The 19,283-nt window shown below is 30.6% G+C and overlaps 1 protein-coding gene across 2 annotated transcripts in view; it reads left to right on the top strand.

The window, feature by feature from the left end:
* Ythdc1 (YTH domain containing 1) overlaps positions 1 to 19,283 on the top strand; it is a 125,201-nt gene extending 105,918 nt beyond the window's left edge. For both annotated transcript variants that reach the window (XM_035366527.2, XM_035366526.2), the window contains 3 exons: positions 8,175 to 8,246; positions 11,693 to 11,803; positions 18,147 to 19,283. In XM_035366527.2, the coding sequence (XP_035222418.2) occupies positions 8,175 to 8,246; positions 11,693 to 11,803; positions 18,147 to 18,230 (267 nt within the window). In that variant the 3' untranslated portion in view covers positions 18,231 to 19,283. The remainder of the gene's footprint in view (positions 1 to 8,174; positions 8,247 to 11,692; positions 11,804 to 18,146) is intronic.

The raw sequence follows: 19,283 nt of genomic DNA, 5'->3' as shown, positions 1-19,283 counted from the left end.
TTAATGACGATATCAGCAGCATTCCTCTCTTAACGTTTAATTGCGCATTCTGCAATAACTCCGATGTAATGCTCTCTGAGGGCACGGATTCTTGGACGTTACTCTTTCTTTCAACGGTGGTTACTGGAGTACACACTGCAACCACTTCACCTTTCTTAATAATTCTCCCCTTCTCAGTTACATTGTCGACTCTCACCAGGATAACCGTTTTGGATAGGTCGATGAGTGTTGAGGCTACTATTACTCCTTTTGGGGTATTACAGTTATTGGGATATTCTATGATGCCATAGCGGACATTTCTTTTTTCGGCTATGGATCCAGGAAGTAAAATTTCTGTTCTTGCCGATATTGTGATATTGTCTTGTGCTATGATTTTATGGACAGATTTAACTTCTTCATCATTAACTCCAAATAATGCTATGTCCTCAGATGTAGAATACAATTCTTTATTTTTAAAGTCCAAGGAAAAATTGTATTTCCTTAGAAAGTCTAATCCGAGTATGCAAGAATCAGTGATCTCTGCTACATATGCTGTGTGATGGTAAACGGCACTTCCAAACGTGATGTCAACATTTATTTTTCCGTCAATGTCGATCTTCTCACCGGACACAGCCTGGAGGGTAACGCAGGGCGACATCCAGATAAGTTTGCTTCCCAGTTGTTGAGCCAAATCCTTTCGGATGATAGCAACGTTGGCTCCTGTATCTATCATCATATTACAGGGAACTCCATTAATATATCCTATTATAAAAAATCCATTACTGCCGCGTCTCACTACGGAAATCTGAAGCGCTTTAAACTGCGGCTTTTCATTATCTGGCAACCTCCGCCATACAAGATAGCCACAAGTTAGTTTCCCTGCTGCTTGCTAGGAGCCGTCTTAACATCCGTGCCCTGGGGTGTTCTGCAGTTTCATTGTATGTGCTCTTCGGCACCGCAGTTCCAGCATTTTATGGTCGGTTTCTTATCACCAATATTCCATCTCGAGGCATTCATTTGTCTGGTTATATTGTCTAGACGAACAGTGACTTGATCCCTTGGCTCTAGAACTTGAGCAGCTCTGATTGGGTGCTGATCTCTACGAGTTGCTTGCTGGGCTGCTTTGAATTTCATGGCGTACACCAGAGTGCTTTTTAAATCTTTAACATCCCACATTCGTAAAGCCTTCTGTATTTCAGGATCCCGGATGCTATCGATAAAGTAGTGCAAGGACAGGATTTCCCTCTTTTCTCTCAGGCACTCCATAAAGGCGAGGTGGGACAGCCTTTCAACGTCCATGGCGAGTTCCTGGAGTGATTCGGTGGGCTTCTGTTGACAAGATTTTAATTTAAGCCTGCCATAGTCTTTTAAACATTTTTCGCCAAAGCGCAGCTCCAATGCGGCGGATAGAGCTTCGAAGTCAAGTCATTGATTTTCTGGAAGCATCTGCAGGATATCTGCTACGTCTGCTCTCAGAGAAGCGCCGAGATGACAGGCGTTAGTTTGGGAATCCCATCCATTCGCATCCGTAACGATTGAAAATTGTGTCTTATACACTTGCCAGGAGGTCTTCGCATCATATGTAGATAGTTTCAGAACGGGACGAGCAGGCATCGATAAAAATTTAAAACCTTCAGAATTGTTTCCTGCCGTAGCTATGCCCTTCTTTAGACTGTCAACTTCTTTGGCGACGGCAGCAGAAACTCTATCATCAATTTGTTGTTCGACGGCAGAAACTCTGTCTTCTATATGTTCTTTTACAGAAAAAAATCTTTCTTCTACTTGTTCTTTTACCGAAGAAACTCTTTCTTCTATTTGTTCAACTTTAGTTTCAACAGTGTCAATTCTGCCTTCCATAGCCTCAAATTTGGTTTCTATTATGCAGGCAATTTCTCTTTTCATTTCGTCTTGAACTTCTTCAATCTTTACTTGTACAGCTTCCAACTTTTCCTGAACGGATTCCTGTCCCGCTTTTATCTCTTGCTGGCCCGTTTTCATTTGCTCTTTAAATGCAGCAAAGGCTGATATCAGCTGTCTTAACTGCTCTTCCATCGCTCTTGTGATTGGCATTCAAATCCCACTCCTGACACCAAAATTGTTGCGGGTTCGTCACGAAATGAATGCACAAGACCGATGTAATCAACAAAATTTATTATTATCACAACAAAAATGCTTAAATTTCTTAAAAATATTCGTGCAGTATTACAATATCTCACAGTAATCTTTTAACTACTCAAACGTTCAAGAGAACTTAATTCAAAACAGCTAGAGAAAGCTAATCCGTGAATTCGCTACAGTCAACAAGAGCAGTTTTCTAAACAAACTCTTAAAACAACAACAAACAAAACTAACTCCAATAACAACTACGAATTGAGAGGTTTTCCTCCTTTTATAAGATTTTAAATCGCGCTCGAGAATTTTCTGGAACTTTCTCGCAATCAAAAAGAGATATTTATTTATTTAATGTTAATTGCATGCGCTCTTGTATTTTCAGTTTTCCGGCTTAGCTTTCCTTTAATATTCATCACGCGCTGCACTGCACGGGAAATAAAATCATTTAATTTACAATTCAGTTAACATAAGCTATTTAAATACCAAATCCGTAACAATATGTTTCATAACTTTTAAGACTTTTGTCTATGGTTTATTCTTTGAATAATTTTAAGTTTTTAACTTTATTATTATGTCATTGAAATGTACTAAGGTTTCCTCCAAATCAGGTGATTACTTAATTAAAACATAATTACTAGTATTATACTTTTTATCTCTTTTATTATATCAAATCATATTATGTGTTGCATTATTTTTAGCATTCCCCCCTTTTTTTAATATGAAATGGTTTAAACAGAAAAGGTATCAGAATATTGGTAAATAAAATTTGATTTTTTTAATGAAATTTTGAAAAAAAATTATAAAGAAAGAGGATTGCAGTCTGTACATTATTCCAAAATTTCTTTATGATCATTCAATTTCATTTTCATTGCAAACAGTGGTGTAGAGAAGATTCAGTTAGAATAGTTTACTATAAAATCTTGGAAATATATTTATCAAATCATAGTTGCAAAACATTATAAAATAATTCATATAAAGTAACCTTTTTCGAGTGTTTCATTTTCTTAATCTAATGAGCAATGCTTTATTATGGTATTGAATGTACATAAAATTCATGCATCTTTGTGCTCTATGTTTCTAATCTTTATTTATATTGAACTAGATTTTGTTACTGCTAGAAACAGTCCTAACAATTTGCTTTTTAATACCTTTTTTGTCTTTGAAGAATTAAAAATACATTGCTTTTTCTTTCCTTTTTTTAAATCTACATTAAATTATCGGATTAGAAAATATATTTCCATGGCTACCTTTTCATTTCTATACTTGAAAGTCTTTATGTGGTCAAAAGTATCTGTCTTTTTTTTTTTTTTTTTTTTTTGTAATGTTGCATGATGTAAATAGCTTTTCCTAGGTATTTTTAAGTATTATTTGATATTAGACAGCATCCAGTATATTTTGGTGCAAAGGGAAGTAAAAATTAGTTTTTGTTCTCATAAATTTCTGGTTCCTATTTCTCATTTAAAATATCATAAAATGGATTATTTTCTGAGCTTTTCTTCAAAATATTTTTTGCTTTAAAGTTTTTAATAGGTTAAATCTTCACATGAATGAATAATGAAATATGCTTATGTGTGTAGGGCGGGGAGAATTTTTAAAGGATTAAAATGCAGTCTTTGGTTCAGTTGTCGGACTCAATTAAATTTAGCTAAGAACTGATTTTTTTTCATTTAAAAATAAATTAATATTTATGAATATTTTAAAAAATTATTTTAGATAACTAGGGTATTTAATGTAATAAAAAATAGTCTCTCTTTATATTTCTTTTTAAATTGTGAAAAGAATGTAAACAAAATCTTGGGAAACCATGTATTATCAGCCTCTTAACTGTAGCCACTTCACATGTTGTTATGTTTATTGTATCCATCTTCAGTATTTTGGTTAATGTAAGGAATCTTGCTCAATAGACTTCTATCTATCTCACATTTTCTTCCTTTAATGGTTTTTACAGTAACGATAATTATATTAATTTAATTATTTTAAAACCATTAATACTGTTTTTATTTTATTGCTTTAAGAAAGCAAAAAATTGGGAAGTAAGATGTGAATAGAAATTTTTCAGTTTTGGCAACTAAATAGTATATCTGAGAAATAGTATCATGTTTTTCTGACAGAAATTGGAGCTTTTTGGTTTAGTTTATAAAAACATGGAACAGTTGTCTGAGGTATCGGAGTAAGTTCTATTATGTAAATACGCCTTTACATTACCCAATTTGACACTTATCTAAATTGTCCATTTCATAACTTGTGCTTTTTTTTTCTCAAATATGCATTGTATCCTTTTTTTTTTTTTTTTTACTTACTACTGATTAAAAAATTTTTATTGCATTAAAATAGTTTCTCTGATTTGAAATTAAGCAATTTGTTATAATATCTAATCTAGATCTCTAAAATTTTTATGTATGGAAATATTGCCATAATTTGAAGTATTTGACACAAAATGAACAGTAGTTTTGTGAGTAAATATAAATTATAAAGGAAGAAATTATCAGCATTTTTTGTGCATTTATTCAAAGAAATGCTACGTATTCTTGTGTCAGTTAATAGTAAATGGCCTAAATAAAATTTTTAATGCAGTATTTATTATTTGAAAATGTATGATTTCTTTATTCAGTTCATTCAGTAATACAAAATGAGTAAATGTTACAGGCTTATAAGTATGCCTAGTAATTTAAACTTCATAACATTCCTTTTAAATCATTCAATCTGTAATTTTAGCCTCTAATATTTCTAACTTGCAATATTGTGATTGCTTCACTAGTTTTCCAGATTTCGCCTAGGAATGTTTACTGTGTCATATTACAAAAAAAAAAAAAAAAAAAAATAAATAAATAAAAATAAAACTAATGTATGGATTTTTTCTTTTAACACAGAGCAGAAATGAACATTTTATGTCAAATGTCTGCAAAAAAGAAAAAGAAAGGATTAATGGACGTTTTGCACATTTTCCATGAAACTAAGGGGAAAACTTATATATTCTAATTTTATTATAAAATGAGAAGGAGCAAAATTAAATGAACAAATAGGACTTTAGTAATGTAGACAAAACACTCATAGATTAAATAATCTTGATATGTAATTAAATTCAAATATCTAGAACTGTAATGGGGGTTAGTAAAGCAAGCTAAACTTATAGTTGGTGTTTGATTTAAGTCATGTAATGTGAAATTTATTATCTGGTTGTCTTCCATTTTATTGATATTGATTAAACATAGCCTTCCTCCTTTTTTAAGGATGAATAATTCTTAAATTCTTTTTTATTTAGTTTCTTCTTTTCGTTTTGCTCAACAGTATTCTGTTTATATATATATAATTTAGAAATGACGATACTCCAGAATACTTCAAGTTTTAGTTGACTGTAATGTGAGTATTTGAATGAATTTATCATATATTCACATTAAAATTCCTTTTACATTTTGTTGAATTATGCTGCAAACTGCCAAATTAAACACTAAAAAAGAAAGCCTGTCAGAATTACTATGAGAGATTGAGAATAATAAAACAATCAAATTTCTTAAACTAGTTTTATGGAAAAAGGAGGTTAAACACTAAATAGCAAAAAAAAAGGGGGGGATCTTTTATTTTTTAAATTCAACAGTATAAAAAGTTTTAGTATAAAATCTTTAAACCTTAAAAGTCATATGAAAACACTTTGCTGAAAAGAATTATATATTCGAATCCTTTGTTAATTACCTTCTCATGTACTGTTTCTTTGTCATTTTTCTATTTAATACAGTAGAATTAAGTCTGCAGACTAACTGACATATTATGCCATTTTTGCATAATCAGAGAGCTAGATAATAAAGCTGACTAAAAATGATCTAAAATATTCTTTAAAGTAAGAATGAATTAAAAAGTATATTAACTTGGCATTTATCATCAATATTTAATATCAGAATGATTTTCTCTGTATCAAAATAATACAAAATATGCAGAAAAAAAATGTAATAGGAATAGATGTTTCAAAAATTACTTGCTGTGTGAGCAGTTATTAGGATGTGTAGGACATTTTTTGTAACTTTCATTTTTTAACCAACTTCTTGCTTTGTTGAGATTACTTATTTCATTTAAATTGTAGTAATAAAATATCGTACTATTTTAGTTGCACCAGTTCTTTATGCATAAGAAACAGTGCACTCAAATTCTAAAAACTCTTCTTGTCTATTGGGTCATATGGAAAATTGTGCAGGTTTTCAAGTTAAAGGGCATTTTCTTCTAATTATTTTGTTATTTCTGATAAAGAGTGGCCTTGATTGAGGCTGATGTGTAGATGTAAACATTTCTGCTCATGTCACACATATATATTTATTTTCAGTACAGTGCTAAGAGAGGAGAAATCAAAAGTTTATTTTGATTTAGTCGTATTATACTCTTTTATTTTCAAAACACTAAAAATGTTAGTCAGACGGCTTGTAAAATATATGCTGCATATAAATCAAGTAATGTTTTTGATTGCACAGTTTGAAGGTGTTTTGAGGAATTTGAAGATGGAAATTCGTACTGCAAAGATGATGTTCATTCTGAAGGCCATCCTCTATAAACAAAATGTGTAATAAAAGAAACTATTCCTGAAAATCCATGTTTAACAATGCAGGAACTACCAGACAGACTAAATATTCTGAAAAAACAGAGTATGTGATCATTTGAAGATTGGATATGTAAGTCTCTATGATGTATGGATACCCCATGCTCTAACAGAGTAGAATATGCTTGTCAAATTTCAGCATATGATTCTTTGCTGAAATAAAATAATAAAGCTCCTATTTTTGAAGCAGTTCATTACTGAAGATGAGATTTGAATGGTAATGTTTTAGGGGTTAAGCCAAATAAATCTTCTTTAGTTAAGAAGAAGGCTACATCCCATAATAAGTAATGCTTAATGGCAGGGTTTCAAAGGAATTTTATATCATGAATTGTTGCCACCAAATCAGGCAATAAGGTAAAATACTGTTCTCAAATGGTTGCTTTAAAAGCAGATATGGAAGCATAGCACCTGGAATTGACTAGTTATTGAGGTGTGTGTTGTCTTCTATTGTAACAGTGTTCAGCCCAAAACCATTATAGCAATGCCCAAATTCCAATGAGTGTCAGACGAAAAGTAATTGAGGGTAGGATATTTTGCCCTCTGCCTTTATATTCACCAGACCTCACCTCTTTGAATTTTCATCTCTTCAGGTCACTTCAGAATTCTCTAAACTGCCTGGAGTTCACTATGTTGGAGACTGTGAAACAAAAAAAAAAAAAAAAAAAAAAAAAAAAAAAGTCTGCTGGAGAGATGGCAAAATTTTATAGAACAAAATGATGCTTAAGTGATTCAGTGAAATTTTATGTTTTCATACTGCTTAATTTTTTTCATCATAAGAAAACCACAGAACTTTCTAAATGCTCAATATAAATTTCAACATTTTAAAATAATTCTCCCAATATTCACAATTTTCTGCCCCATCATAGGATTTTCAGCTTGTCTTATAAAAATGAATTAAGACGTAGTATTATGTCGCTCTGTTCTAAATGAAACTAAGGGAGGGAAATGCAAAAGATAAAAAATACCATAAGTTTTATGACAAATGTTGCTGCAAATAATGTAAAAAAAGCGGAAAATTTAAGAAACTTTTTTCCCCCATCTGTCATGGTTGGCTAACTCAGAATGCAAAGGAAAGAAAGGAAAAGGCCTTATAAGTTATGAAAAATAAAGGGAAGAATGGAAGGGGCAGTAAATTGCAGCTTTTCATTGTGGAGCAAAGGTCTTTTTCCTCATGAACTTGGATGACATTTAAAAATCTGTATAATTTTTTAGAAAATTTTTTCAAGGCTTAAAATTAAAACCCTCAAGTCCATTCCAAAACGAAATATGCCCCAGAGCAGTTAGAACAAACAATATCAACACATAACTGGGAATGAGAAAATAACTGTTATGTGTATAACAGTCAGTCCTTTCATTTTTTGAATATTCTGATGTTAAATGGTAATTGTTTTCTTTTTGCCCTTTGCATTCTGAACTTGCTAACCATGAGGAATATTTTTTTCTGTGTGCATTTATTTATTTTATTAATTTTTGTCTAAATATAAAAATTCCTAATTTATAGAATTATGGTGAGTACATTAGAGATTATCATCACCAAAGAGCTCCAATGCCACCTATGCCTTTTGGCCCTCCAGTAAGTTTTATTGTACCATATTATTTTACATTATTATTTGGCTGCAATTCATAATTTTTATAATAAATGCAGAACATACTTTTAAAAAATGTCAAAAGATAGAAAAGAAAAGCAAAAATTTGTCTTTATTGCTTTTATTATTATTACTAATTAATTAATTAAAACTGTTGCATTTGTTGTTTTCTGAAGCAAATTGTTTGTAGTGCTATTTAATTCTTACTCAGACTTCTTTCTTTTCGGCTGCAAAGTCTAAAATAAAAATAAATAAATGCTGCATTGTAATTTCAGAACTCAGTGGAGTATTTTATTGAATTCATTCTATCTTAAAGATGTTATATTTTATTAATTCTCAATTAACTTCAGTTAATTTTTTAATATTTCTTTAATTGCACTCATTATAGGTTCTTGTATTGTAAAATGTTTGTCATTGAAACTATTCGTGATGGTACACCATACTGATGACATGACTCCTTGTAGTAACTGGTTTTGGTTGTGTTTGTTTAGGTTGTGCATTACTTACCGCATAAAGAACAAAAGTACATTTAATATAATTTTATGAGAAGCTCTGTTACAATTCATAAAACATTGAAGGCATAGAAACAAGTGTTGTAAGTTATGTGAGGATCTTGCTAATAGCAAGAGTCTCTCTAGACTGAAGTCTTGCCTTCTTAATTTTTTGGGTGTATTTTATGTCCTCCGATTTGCTTAGTTGAAATGATACCACAGGATCATTATTACCTCCGCCTTCCTGAAATTGAGAGGCTTTGGTGGCAGACACATTTCAAATTTAAAATCTCTTGACACTGGCCATAAAGTTATGATTCTTGTAATATTAAGTGGAGCCATAACTGAATGAAATTATTAGGATTATTCATTTATGGCAAAGCATACGAGGGATATCTGCCTAAAGGGAGGGATGCCTTAGTGAAGGACTTTCTAAGGGAAACTGGCTCGTATACACATTACACATGGGGAAAACCACGAAAACGCCCATGTGGCCAGCCCGTTCGCGGGACTCGAACCTTGGACAAAAATACCAGTGTTCAGAGTCTTTACCGCTCGGCCGCTAGTGGGCCTCTGCAATGTCAGAGCCTGCCATCTCACACTTCATATTAGCTCCAATTCTACAACCTGTGGGGAAACTGCACACACAACTTTGTGTTGTCTGCCATATCTTAAATATTGTTTATGCTGCATATAACATTTTTTAATCACTTCAAAGATTTTTATTATTAATTTGAACTATGTTGCACTTATGACAGAACATGTTAATTGGTATACTAAGTAAAAGTTATCCACTGTAAAATACCATTTGCAATTTTATTTAAATGGGAAAAAAGATTAATCATTGTTTTTAATTTTTGGAGTTACTAAAAGTGAAATATTGATTTAATTTTGGAATGTGGCTGTTTTCCTGAGAGCCAAACCAATTTATATGTTTACAAATCAGTGTACTGTTATTTCTTGTTAAACATCAAGTGATGTTTCCTGCAGGTGTCATAAATTTTGCTGTAAAGTTTCATTGGGCACACTCCATTGTTAATGCTTTAAAATGCTTATCTGAAGCTTAATTCTTATTGTATAGCATAGCATATTATACAACATAGTGATGTTAACATTTGTTTGTGTGAAATCAAATAGTTTCTGAAATAACATATAGATTGATTTTCATTGTGTCTACTTCTAAATCTCAAATTTTATAATATACCAATGATCAAGTGGATGAGATCATTTAATGTTGGTAAAATGTAGAATTTGACCTATGTTCAAATCCTTAAAATGAGCTACTCTTCTTTAGAAAATGCATCCCTTCTTTAAGCAGGCAGCTGTTACTTTTGTATTGCTGCAGTCGATTAAAAATAACCAAATTTTGTGAATTCATGTTTGTTTCCTTCTTTATGAACATTTGTGTTGATGGGATTTGATTATTATTTAATTTAATTTTTGTTTTGAGTTAATTTGAGTTAATTTTTTTATTATTAGTTTTTATGAATTCATATTAACTAAAAAATCTTTCATTGCTAGGATGAGATACATGTAAACGTGTAATTTTTGTAAAGATGCATACTTTCTTGAAGTATGTTTAAATGAAAGTGACATTTAAAAGATAAAGCAGTTACAAACTTTAAAAATAACAAGAGAATTGGTTAGGCTTGACGTGAAGTATGAGGAATGATATGAGGTAAATAAGCTTTATCAATTGCAACTGTACCTGAAGCTTTGTATTATAATTAAAAACAACTATAGTTGAATTCCTGATTAAGAGTTGACATGAAGGAATGACTTTTGAATGCCCAAAACATGAAAGAATAAAATAGAGCTTTAGTTTAATAGAATGATGGGATTTGGTTTAGGAGAGGAGAGAAAACTGGTGGTTTGATGTAGAACTGAATTACGTTTACCGTATGTGATAGATATCAGGGAACAGAAGAAAGATGTCTGTGAGCCAAAAGTGAACTGAGTTTCCAGGATCAATTAAATTTATGACTCAGAGAATATTGGGTTAAATCATTTACTACCAAACAGAGCTAATATATGTCATCAATGCAGACAACCAAAGTGGATGTAGTATTCCAGATTAACTATGACTTACTGTTATTTTTACAGAAGATCTCTGTTTTTACAGTTGTTGGCATTAATTAAAAAATATTACTGTTAGATTTTATTATTAAATTAACAATTTGTACATAAAAGGGGGTGGTTTTAAATTCAGTGTATGTGTAATATATAAATTTACTGAATGATTTTTCCCCCTAATGTTTTCATGCATAAAATTATACTCGATATAACCATAGCTGGCAACTATCCTGACCTCCCAGCTGAATTTTAAGTATCCCAGTTTTGAATTTTCAGCCTTTACTAAACAAAACTACCAAAGAAAATGTTTGCTAGCAGTAAATGAAATTTTCAAACTAATGAAACTTTATCAAAATTCATAACGGTTTTTGGCATTTTTCTTATGAAATTTTATTTGGTCTTAATTTTCTGTAGACATTCGTAGAACTGTTAGGAAGATTCAAGCATGTTTAATCACATGATACTAATTGTGCTTAATTAATGTACAGTATTATTTATATTAATTATTAACTTTATTTTCAACATGTATAAAAGTACTTTGATTTTAAAAAATGGGTGGAGGAGCATTTCTTCGGTATTTAAGATTTTTACAGATTAAAAGTGCAAAAAAATTATAAAATGAAATTTAGCCAAAGGAAATTAAATTTAGTTCAAAACATTCAATTATCCATTATAAAATGAATTTTAGTCAGTTTGGAGTTCCTTCAAAATGTCATCATCACACAGTATAAAAACTTTACGGAAACTCCTAGTTTTTCATATCATGAGGTTGGCAGCTGAGATGTTCAAAATAAAGAAGATGAAATTGATTGTCCATATTTATATATTTATCATTGTCTGTTGAATCTGAAGTATTTTATTTTATTTAGTGTAATTTTCCTCAACCCCCTTTTGGAATGGAGCCATCTCCTTATTATGAAAGATCAGTTCATCATCAAGAATTTTCAGCATCTCGTCCAAGACCCCTAGATAAAAGAGCTGTAAGAAAATAATTTACTATGTGTTCTTTTCTTTATATGTGTAAATTATACTTTTTAATGCATGTTTAATCAAATTATTTAATGCATATTAATTAATTAATTAATGCATATTAGTTAACTATTATTATTAAATCAAATTATTAACACGTTAAAGAATGGGTCCACTAGCCACTAAGCAGATAAGATCTCTGAACATTGACAGTTTGTTTAACCTAAGTTCATGTCTTGGTGACTGGGATGACTGCATGCAAGATTTGTGGTTTTCTTCGTGTGTAACATGAAATCGATTCTCTTTCTTATAGAAAATCTTTTGTTAAGACTTCCGCTCCTTAGGCAGATAGCCATAATCTAATAAATCTAAATACCTGAAGAATATTATCATTTTCAATTTGCTCATATATCCATTATCAATAAAGAAGAAATTGCCTAAGAGAATGTTCATATCCATTAGTCTAACATATACGTCAAGAGATCATTAGTCTAACATATTATGTATGTTATTTAAAAACGTGTGGCAAGTATTCTTTTATAATCTAATAAACAAAATGAATTTTTTTATCACTGCATAATACAGACTGGTCCAAAATTACGGAGCACATTTCATGTTTAAAAAGAATGAGGTACATACATGTTTATTGTTTTCTTCAGAAAACAATTTAAAATGGTTTTACACAAAATTTTAAACATTAAATAAGTACCTCATAAGCTGGTAGATGAGCAGCAATATTTCATAAAAAAATTTATTGTGTGAGTTTGCAAATGGGTACCATAGGAAAAAGCAGTATGCATTTTGTGGTTCCTTGAAAGCAAATTTGTTGTAACTCTTCAGAGATGATTTTGTTTGGAATACCCAAAATGTCATCCTTTAAGTAAGAACTCTATTAAATTTTGGTACCAACAGTTTAAGGATGCAGAAAATGTGGAACGTAGGAAAGGTGGTGTTAAGTCATTGACCTCAACTGCGGATGTTGATTGTGTGAGGGAAACTATTTTGAGAAACGCAAATACCAAGTACGACTGTTATGAGATTTTTGCATTAATGTGTCGGACATCATCCGTATAATATGCAATTATTGCATGAATTGAAATCAAACGACAAACCTAAACATTTCAATTTTGCAATGCATATTGTTAACAAAATCAGCGAAGGCATCTTCTCTGATGAAGCAACTTTTCTTGTTTCTGGTTATACTGATCATCATAACTGTCAGATCTGGGGAACCAAATCTCCACATGCAGTAAGAGAAAAAGTGCACAGTAGTCCAAAAGAGAATGATTGTGTACATTGGCTGCAGATGAAATCTTTGGATAATTTTTCTTAATGGAACAGAAAGTGATGAGCATTGCATATCTGGACATGCTAGAATGCTGTGCTTTTCTTCAATTTGAAAATCATCAGCCTCAAATATTCTTTCAATAAGATCTTACTCCACCGCACTGGAGTGCCATACTTTGTACGGAGCTGGACAAAGCATTTTCTGATCATTGGATCGGTCTCAGGTGGCCAATACCATGGCTGCCAAGATTTCTCGATATTACACTTCTTTGCTTTTACTTTTGGGGCCCAGAGTATATGCAGCTTCAGTTCCAGTAATCAATTACCAAAAACGATGATTCACTGAAGTGATTGGAACTGAACCTGCAGAAATGTTGCAAAACATTTGGTATGAAATTAAATTTTGGTTGGATATTTTGCATGTCACAGATGGAGCTCATATAGAAGTTATTTACTTTTAAAATTTTTATCATGTAAAGGTTTTTAAATTGTCTTTTTAAGAAGACAATAAAAATGTACTTCCTTCCCCTTAAATATGAAATGTACTCTATAATTTTGGAACAGCCTATATATTGGAGCTCTGTTATGTACACTGCACAAAAAAAGGGGGGGCACAGTTCTATATCTCCCATTCTCGTGGGCCAATTGACTACATTCAACTTGCGTTTTTCATGTCTTGAAAGTGTGACTTAAAATGTGTGTTAGATTTATATATAGTATTGATTTAGGTATTTTGACACAAAATTGGACATTTTCTGAAATGACATGTTGATTGTTGTCCATATTTCGATTCAGTGGCTCAAATTACGTCAAAGTACCTAAAAATAAAAGTTTCCTAAAAATCCCATGAGTAGTTTTTAACAATTTAGCTCTCAAAATTTTAGCTCCTCAATGTTAATTAAATTTGATATATATTAATTAATATCTCTTTTTTTTAAAAAAAAATTCAACTTCCTTGATTCCTTCTTTGAGAATTCGAAATTTAGGGTTAATCCAAATATAAACCATGTATTTCTTATAAATTTTGCGAAAAAACGTGTGTGTTATAACCTATAATTTTTTTTTAAATCTTCTTAAAGTATATATATTGCTAAGCATACCTGGAAAAAATATTAGAGTTTTTTGTTCAAAATTTCCTAAGATATTAGGGAATTTACATTTTGATGCGTTTTAAAATTTGGCATATTTAATATAAGTGATGATAACAAAAATGTGGTTTATGCACTTTGTTAAAATTATTTGAAAGAATGAACAATGGACCATTTTTCCTCTTGTGCGTCAATGAAAAAAAAAGGAAAGTAGGTTACTATAAATTAAGAATTTCGACAAGTGAATTATTCTTGGCGAAAACTGAAAAAATGCGCAAAGATAATTTTTAAATTTCTCACCAAAAATTACAAAATTTAATCTCTAGGCATAATTTGAGTCTTAGAATCGAAATATGGAAAAAATTTATATGGTATTTCAGAAAAAGTCATTTTGTGTCAAAATACCTATGTTAAACTTATGCATAAATCTAATGTATACCTAAGTCGCGCTTTTGAGACATGTAAAACACAATTTGAATTTCGTCAATTGGCCCATTAGAACAGGAGATATAGAGCTTTCCCCCTTTTCCTTTATATATATATATATAAATATTTACAACTTTTGAATTCATTTGAGCGATGTTTTTGCATGACATCTGAACGTACGGACATAATAAAGGACACTCTTTTTCCCAAAATGGATTCAGAAGAGAGTTTTTTTCATGTCGTCACTGCACAAAAAAAGGGGGGACAATTATCCTGTTCTACTGGGCCAATTGAGGAAATTCAACTTGCGTTATTCATATCTCGAAAGCCCAACTCATTATGTGTATTAGATTTATATATAGCATTGCTCTCATATAGGTATTTCGATACAAAATCAGACTTTTTTTTAAATTAAATTCTATTTTTTTTCCAATTTTCTATTCTAGGACTCAGATTATGCCAAACTGCCAAGTTTTGTTAAAATTGCATGAGAAGTTTTTAAAAAATGAACTCTCCAAATTTTAAAAAAAAAAAAAAAAAAAAAAAGTGCTATGATAAATTTGTGAATTTCTCCGTAAATTTCACACCAAATTTTAGAAAATATTTAGGTGTAATTTGAATCGTAGAATTGAAATATGAAAAAAAATTGGTATGTTATTTCAGAAAAAGTCTGATTTTCTACCTTTTTTAGAACAATCCTATGTATAAATCTCTAATATATATCCTAAGTTGTGCTTTCGAGACATGAAAAACACAATTTGAATTTCAGCAATCCGCCCAGTAGAACGAGAGATATAGAACAGTCCCACCTTTTTTTGCACAGTGTATATGAGTACATATGTATGTACCTCGCATAACTCAAAAACTAGTATCCTCAGAATTCGCACATGGAACTGCTGTAACCTGTAGCTGTGCACCACCCTTTTTGGTTGCAATCAGCCGCACCAAATCTATATGTATATATATATTTAACAAAACATTTTCTATTTGTAAAAAGCAAATTAAAGTTGCTTCGTTTTTTTGTGCTATTACTTTCTCTTTAATTCTATAAACAGACATAATTTCTTGTTCAGTTACAAAGTTCCACTGTTCAAGTCCTGTAATTGCTGTGTCGAGAATACCAACTAACTTGTCAATCGAAATTTTTTCATTTTCAATAACGTTCTCTGTTACTTTCTTCACTATCGGGAGCGTGCATGGGTAAATGCTTTACTGGCTTTAAGCGCATGCATAAGTTTGTGGCTTTGAGGTCCAGATTATGGATCATTCCGGATAATGGACGTCCGGATTAGAGACTTTATAAGCTTATAGAAACTTTTGTGTTTTACCTATTAAAACATAGCAAGTATTTTGGTGATTTGAATTTCTATTCTATGGGAGAGCCACATAAGATGTTAGTTTTTTTTTTTTTTTTTTTTTTTTTTTTTTTTTTTTTTTTGTGTGTGTGTGTGTGTGTGTTGTTGTTGTTGTTGTTGGCATATTCTTGATATTTTCAAAATATTTTATCTGAAAAAACTTTGTAACTGGAAGCACATATATAGGATCAATATTTAAGAAAGTCTCTTTCGAACGTGCCTTCTTTAGATAAGTGTGTAAGTGTTGTTATGTGTTTTTTATATATATTATGCATTTAAGCCACAGTTCACTTCAGCAAGATATTTATAAGCATTTTTATGCATCATAAAATTAATTTTATCAGTTAACAACATTGTTTGAAATTAGTCAATTTCTTGACTTATTTAATAACTTCAGACGAATGGTAATATATTTAGCAGAGAAAACCTTTTTAATTAACAACGAACTATTTTATTTAGCATTCTAAACATATCCAAAAGGATAACATTCCATGCGTTATCACGCTCAAAGTAATATATAACAAAACATCACTGTTGCCACAAAAAATCTACATTATAATGAACATATTAAATTATTGTGTATTAATTGAGTGCACGTTCCTGAACAAACATATTAATTAACCCTTCAGTTGGTGGATTTATATTTAAAAAAACTATTTTTGTTCAATTGGTTAAAGGTTGAAAAGTATCTCACACATGATGTCAACTGAAGGGTTTTAATCTGTGGCAACTTGTAATAAAGTTTTGATTTTGTACTGTTATACTAGAAGAGAACTATAGTAAATTCTGAATTTATTGAATTATGAAATTCAATAATTTTGCTTCTTCCCTAAGTTTTTGTATCTAATTTTTGTCTTTCACACATAATTTTGGTACTTAAACTGAAATTTGTTAAAGCAATAGTCTTTGTCAAAAGAAATTCACAGTATATGGTTTAAATTCTTACATAAGTCATGATAATCATTTTGTTGAGAATTTCCATGGCATTTTTCATCATTGGTGCTATAAATGCTGATGTACTGAAATGTGGGAGTATTTAAATCTTCACATTTGTTTTTTGTAAGATCTTAAATGTATGCTTCCCAAAAATCCAAGCTGCAGCGGTAACTCAGTGCTGAATACTGGTAGTTCTTCCCGGGATAATCCCATGCAAACAGGCTGGCTGTGTGTTTTTGTGATTTTCCCTATGTGTGACATGAATACAAGCCATATTTCCTCAGAAAGTCCTCCACTAAGGCATTCTTCCTCTTAGGCAGGTAGCTTTGCCATATTCAAATAACCTAACCCAAAAGCTTAGGTACAATTTCTTGCTTGCTCAATTTTCAAAAGTTTCTCTTAATTATACCTTTCTAAAATTCCTATGTATTAGACAACTGACACTTCATACTTTATATTTTCTAAGAAATCATTTTATATCATACACTTCATATTTCATATTTTCTCAGAAAAAGAAATTCTGTATGTAACTAAATTTTACATATTACAGTGTGGCTTTTATTTTACATATTACAGTGTGGCAGCCACCTCACTGAATTCTGCATTTATTTTTTGCTTATAGTGAAATACCCCATAGAAATGTTATAAATAAATATATAATAATAAATTAATAAAAACAAAATTAATAAAATGTGTAAATATAGTAAAACATGAAATTAGCAAAAAGAGCTTTAGTGAGTTTTCTATCAACGAATTTCATTTTTATCTTCAGCTCTTGATACCAAAATGGAATTAGTGTACGATTATTGGTTTAAATGCATTACTAATCAAAATGTGATTAAATCACTTTCAAACTTAGCTTACGCTTAAATCTACTAACTCACTGCCCCCGCCCCCCAAAAAAGTAAGTTTGGTTATCTTTATGGCTCATGTGTGCTGTTTTGTTTATAAGTGACTCAAAAAAAAATGCCTTTTATTTAAGAAACAAGACATTTTAAGAGAAACAAATGAAAATATGTGTTGTTCAGTGGAATGATGGTTAAAATATAAAGCGTGTAAATGCATGTGCACTGTAACATGCATGTTAAATGCATGTGTAAATTGGTTAGTTTTGCTTACATAATCAAAAATATACCAAAAGCAGAGTAATTCTGCCAAATGTCCAGGTTTTAGATGATTGGAAAGTATCTTTGTTATAAATTGTTAAATATATATATATATATATAAATTTGAATTTAATTTTGCTTGTTTCATATTTTTAGTATGAAAGATCAGTGGATGATTTCCTCCGTCGCACAGCTCGCATGCCTAATCGCATGGATCGCCGCTATAGGGAAAGAAGGTGAAGCTGTTTGGCTGTATCAAATCTGTATATATATGTACATTATCACAAAGCCTTGTTTTGTGATTTGAACAGGATGTTTCTTCATAATATTCCATTTAAACTTTATTTGATGGACATTTTCCTTCCACCTGATTTTTAGATTAGAGCACCTTAAGAGCATGATTAAACATGCTGAGCAATTGAAGAAAAATGTATTACTGCTATGTAATTTTTATTTCTGTATCAAATTTTACATATGAGCTATATGTGTGTCTAGCCATCTCATTTTTTCCCCCTCATCTCTTGCTGCTAAGCACAAATAATACTATTGTATGTACTTAAAGAGTTAGTTTTTTACTGTGTGTTTTTATAGCAATATAGGCAATGATTAAAATGTATGATTTTCTCAAATATTCTGAATACTTTGTATTTACATGTAATTGAAAATTGTATGTTTATATGCTGAACTTCTCCCAAATTATTTTATGTAAATATACTCAATAATTCTTATGTCCAGACAAAATCATGTATTTATTTTTTTTAGATTATTATGTGCTTTTGCTGTTTCAGATATGAATTTTGAATCACAAACTGTCTTTTTTTCCATTGCCATGTTTAAATATGTTTTCAACTTGGAATTTAGAAAGAAAGTATAAAAATCCTGACATATATATTTCATTAAACAGAGACATATTTATTGATGAAACAGTTGAAGACTGTTCAGTATGAATGATTGTATTGTGCTTTATTGTTACCACAGACAGCTGTATAAAAAGAATACAGTGAAACCTTCCTAGGTAATTCATGATTCAGAAAGTTTTTTTTCTTCATCTGAAATAGGTGTTCATATAGAGAGGCGTTTTTCTATACAGATGGTAATTTATATATTCTGAAATAGTGGATACTTTCAGATTTACCATCTAGGGACATCAGTTTGAGAGGTTTCACTGTACTATTAGGCCATTGTTTAATATGTAACTTAATTATATCAGTTAAAAAGCTTAGTTATTTAATTTTTTAAATATGTACTATGTTACTGTTATTGTATGAATTAAATGGCTATGAAAATCATAAA

The sequence above is a fragment of the Stegodyphus dumicola genome, chromosome 2, assembly GCF_044657685.1.
Source record: "Stegodyphus dumicola isolate Sdum_Otavi_A_Nest chromosome 2, ASM4465768v1".
Classification (NCBI taxonomy): Eukaryota; Metazoa; Arthropoda; class Arachnida; order Araneae; family Eresidae; genus Stegodyphus; species Stegodyphus dumicola.
The sequence above is the reverse complement of the archived record's forward strand: the minus strand, read 5'-3'. Positions and strand labels throughout refer to the sequence as shown.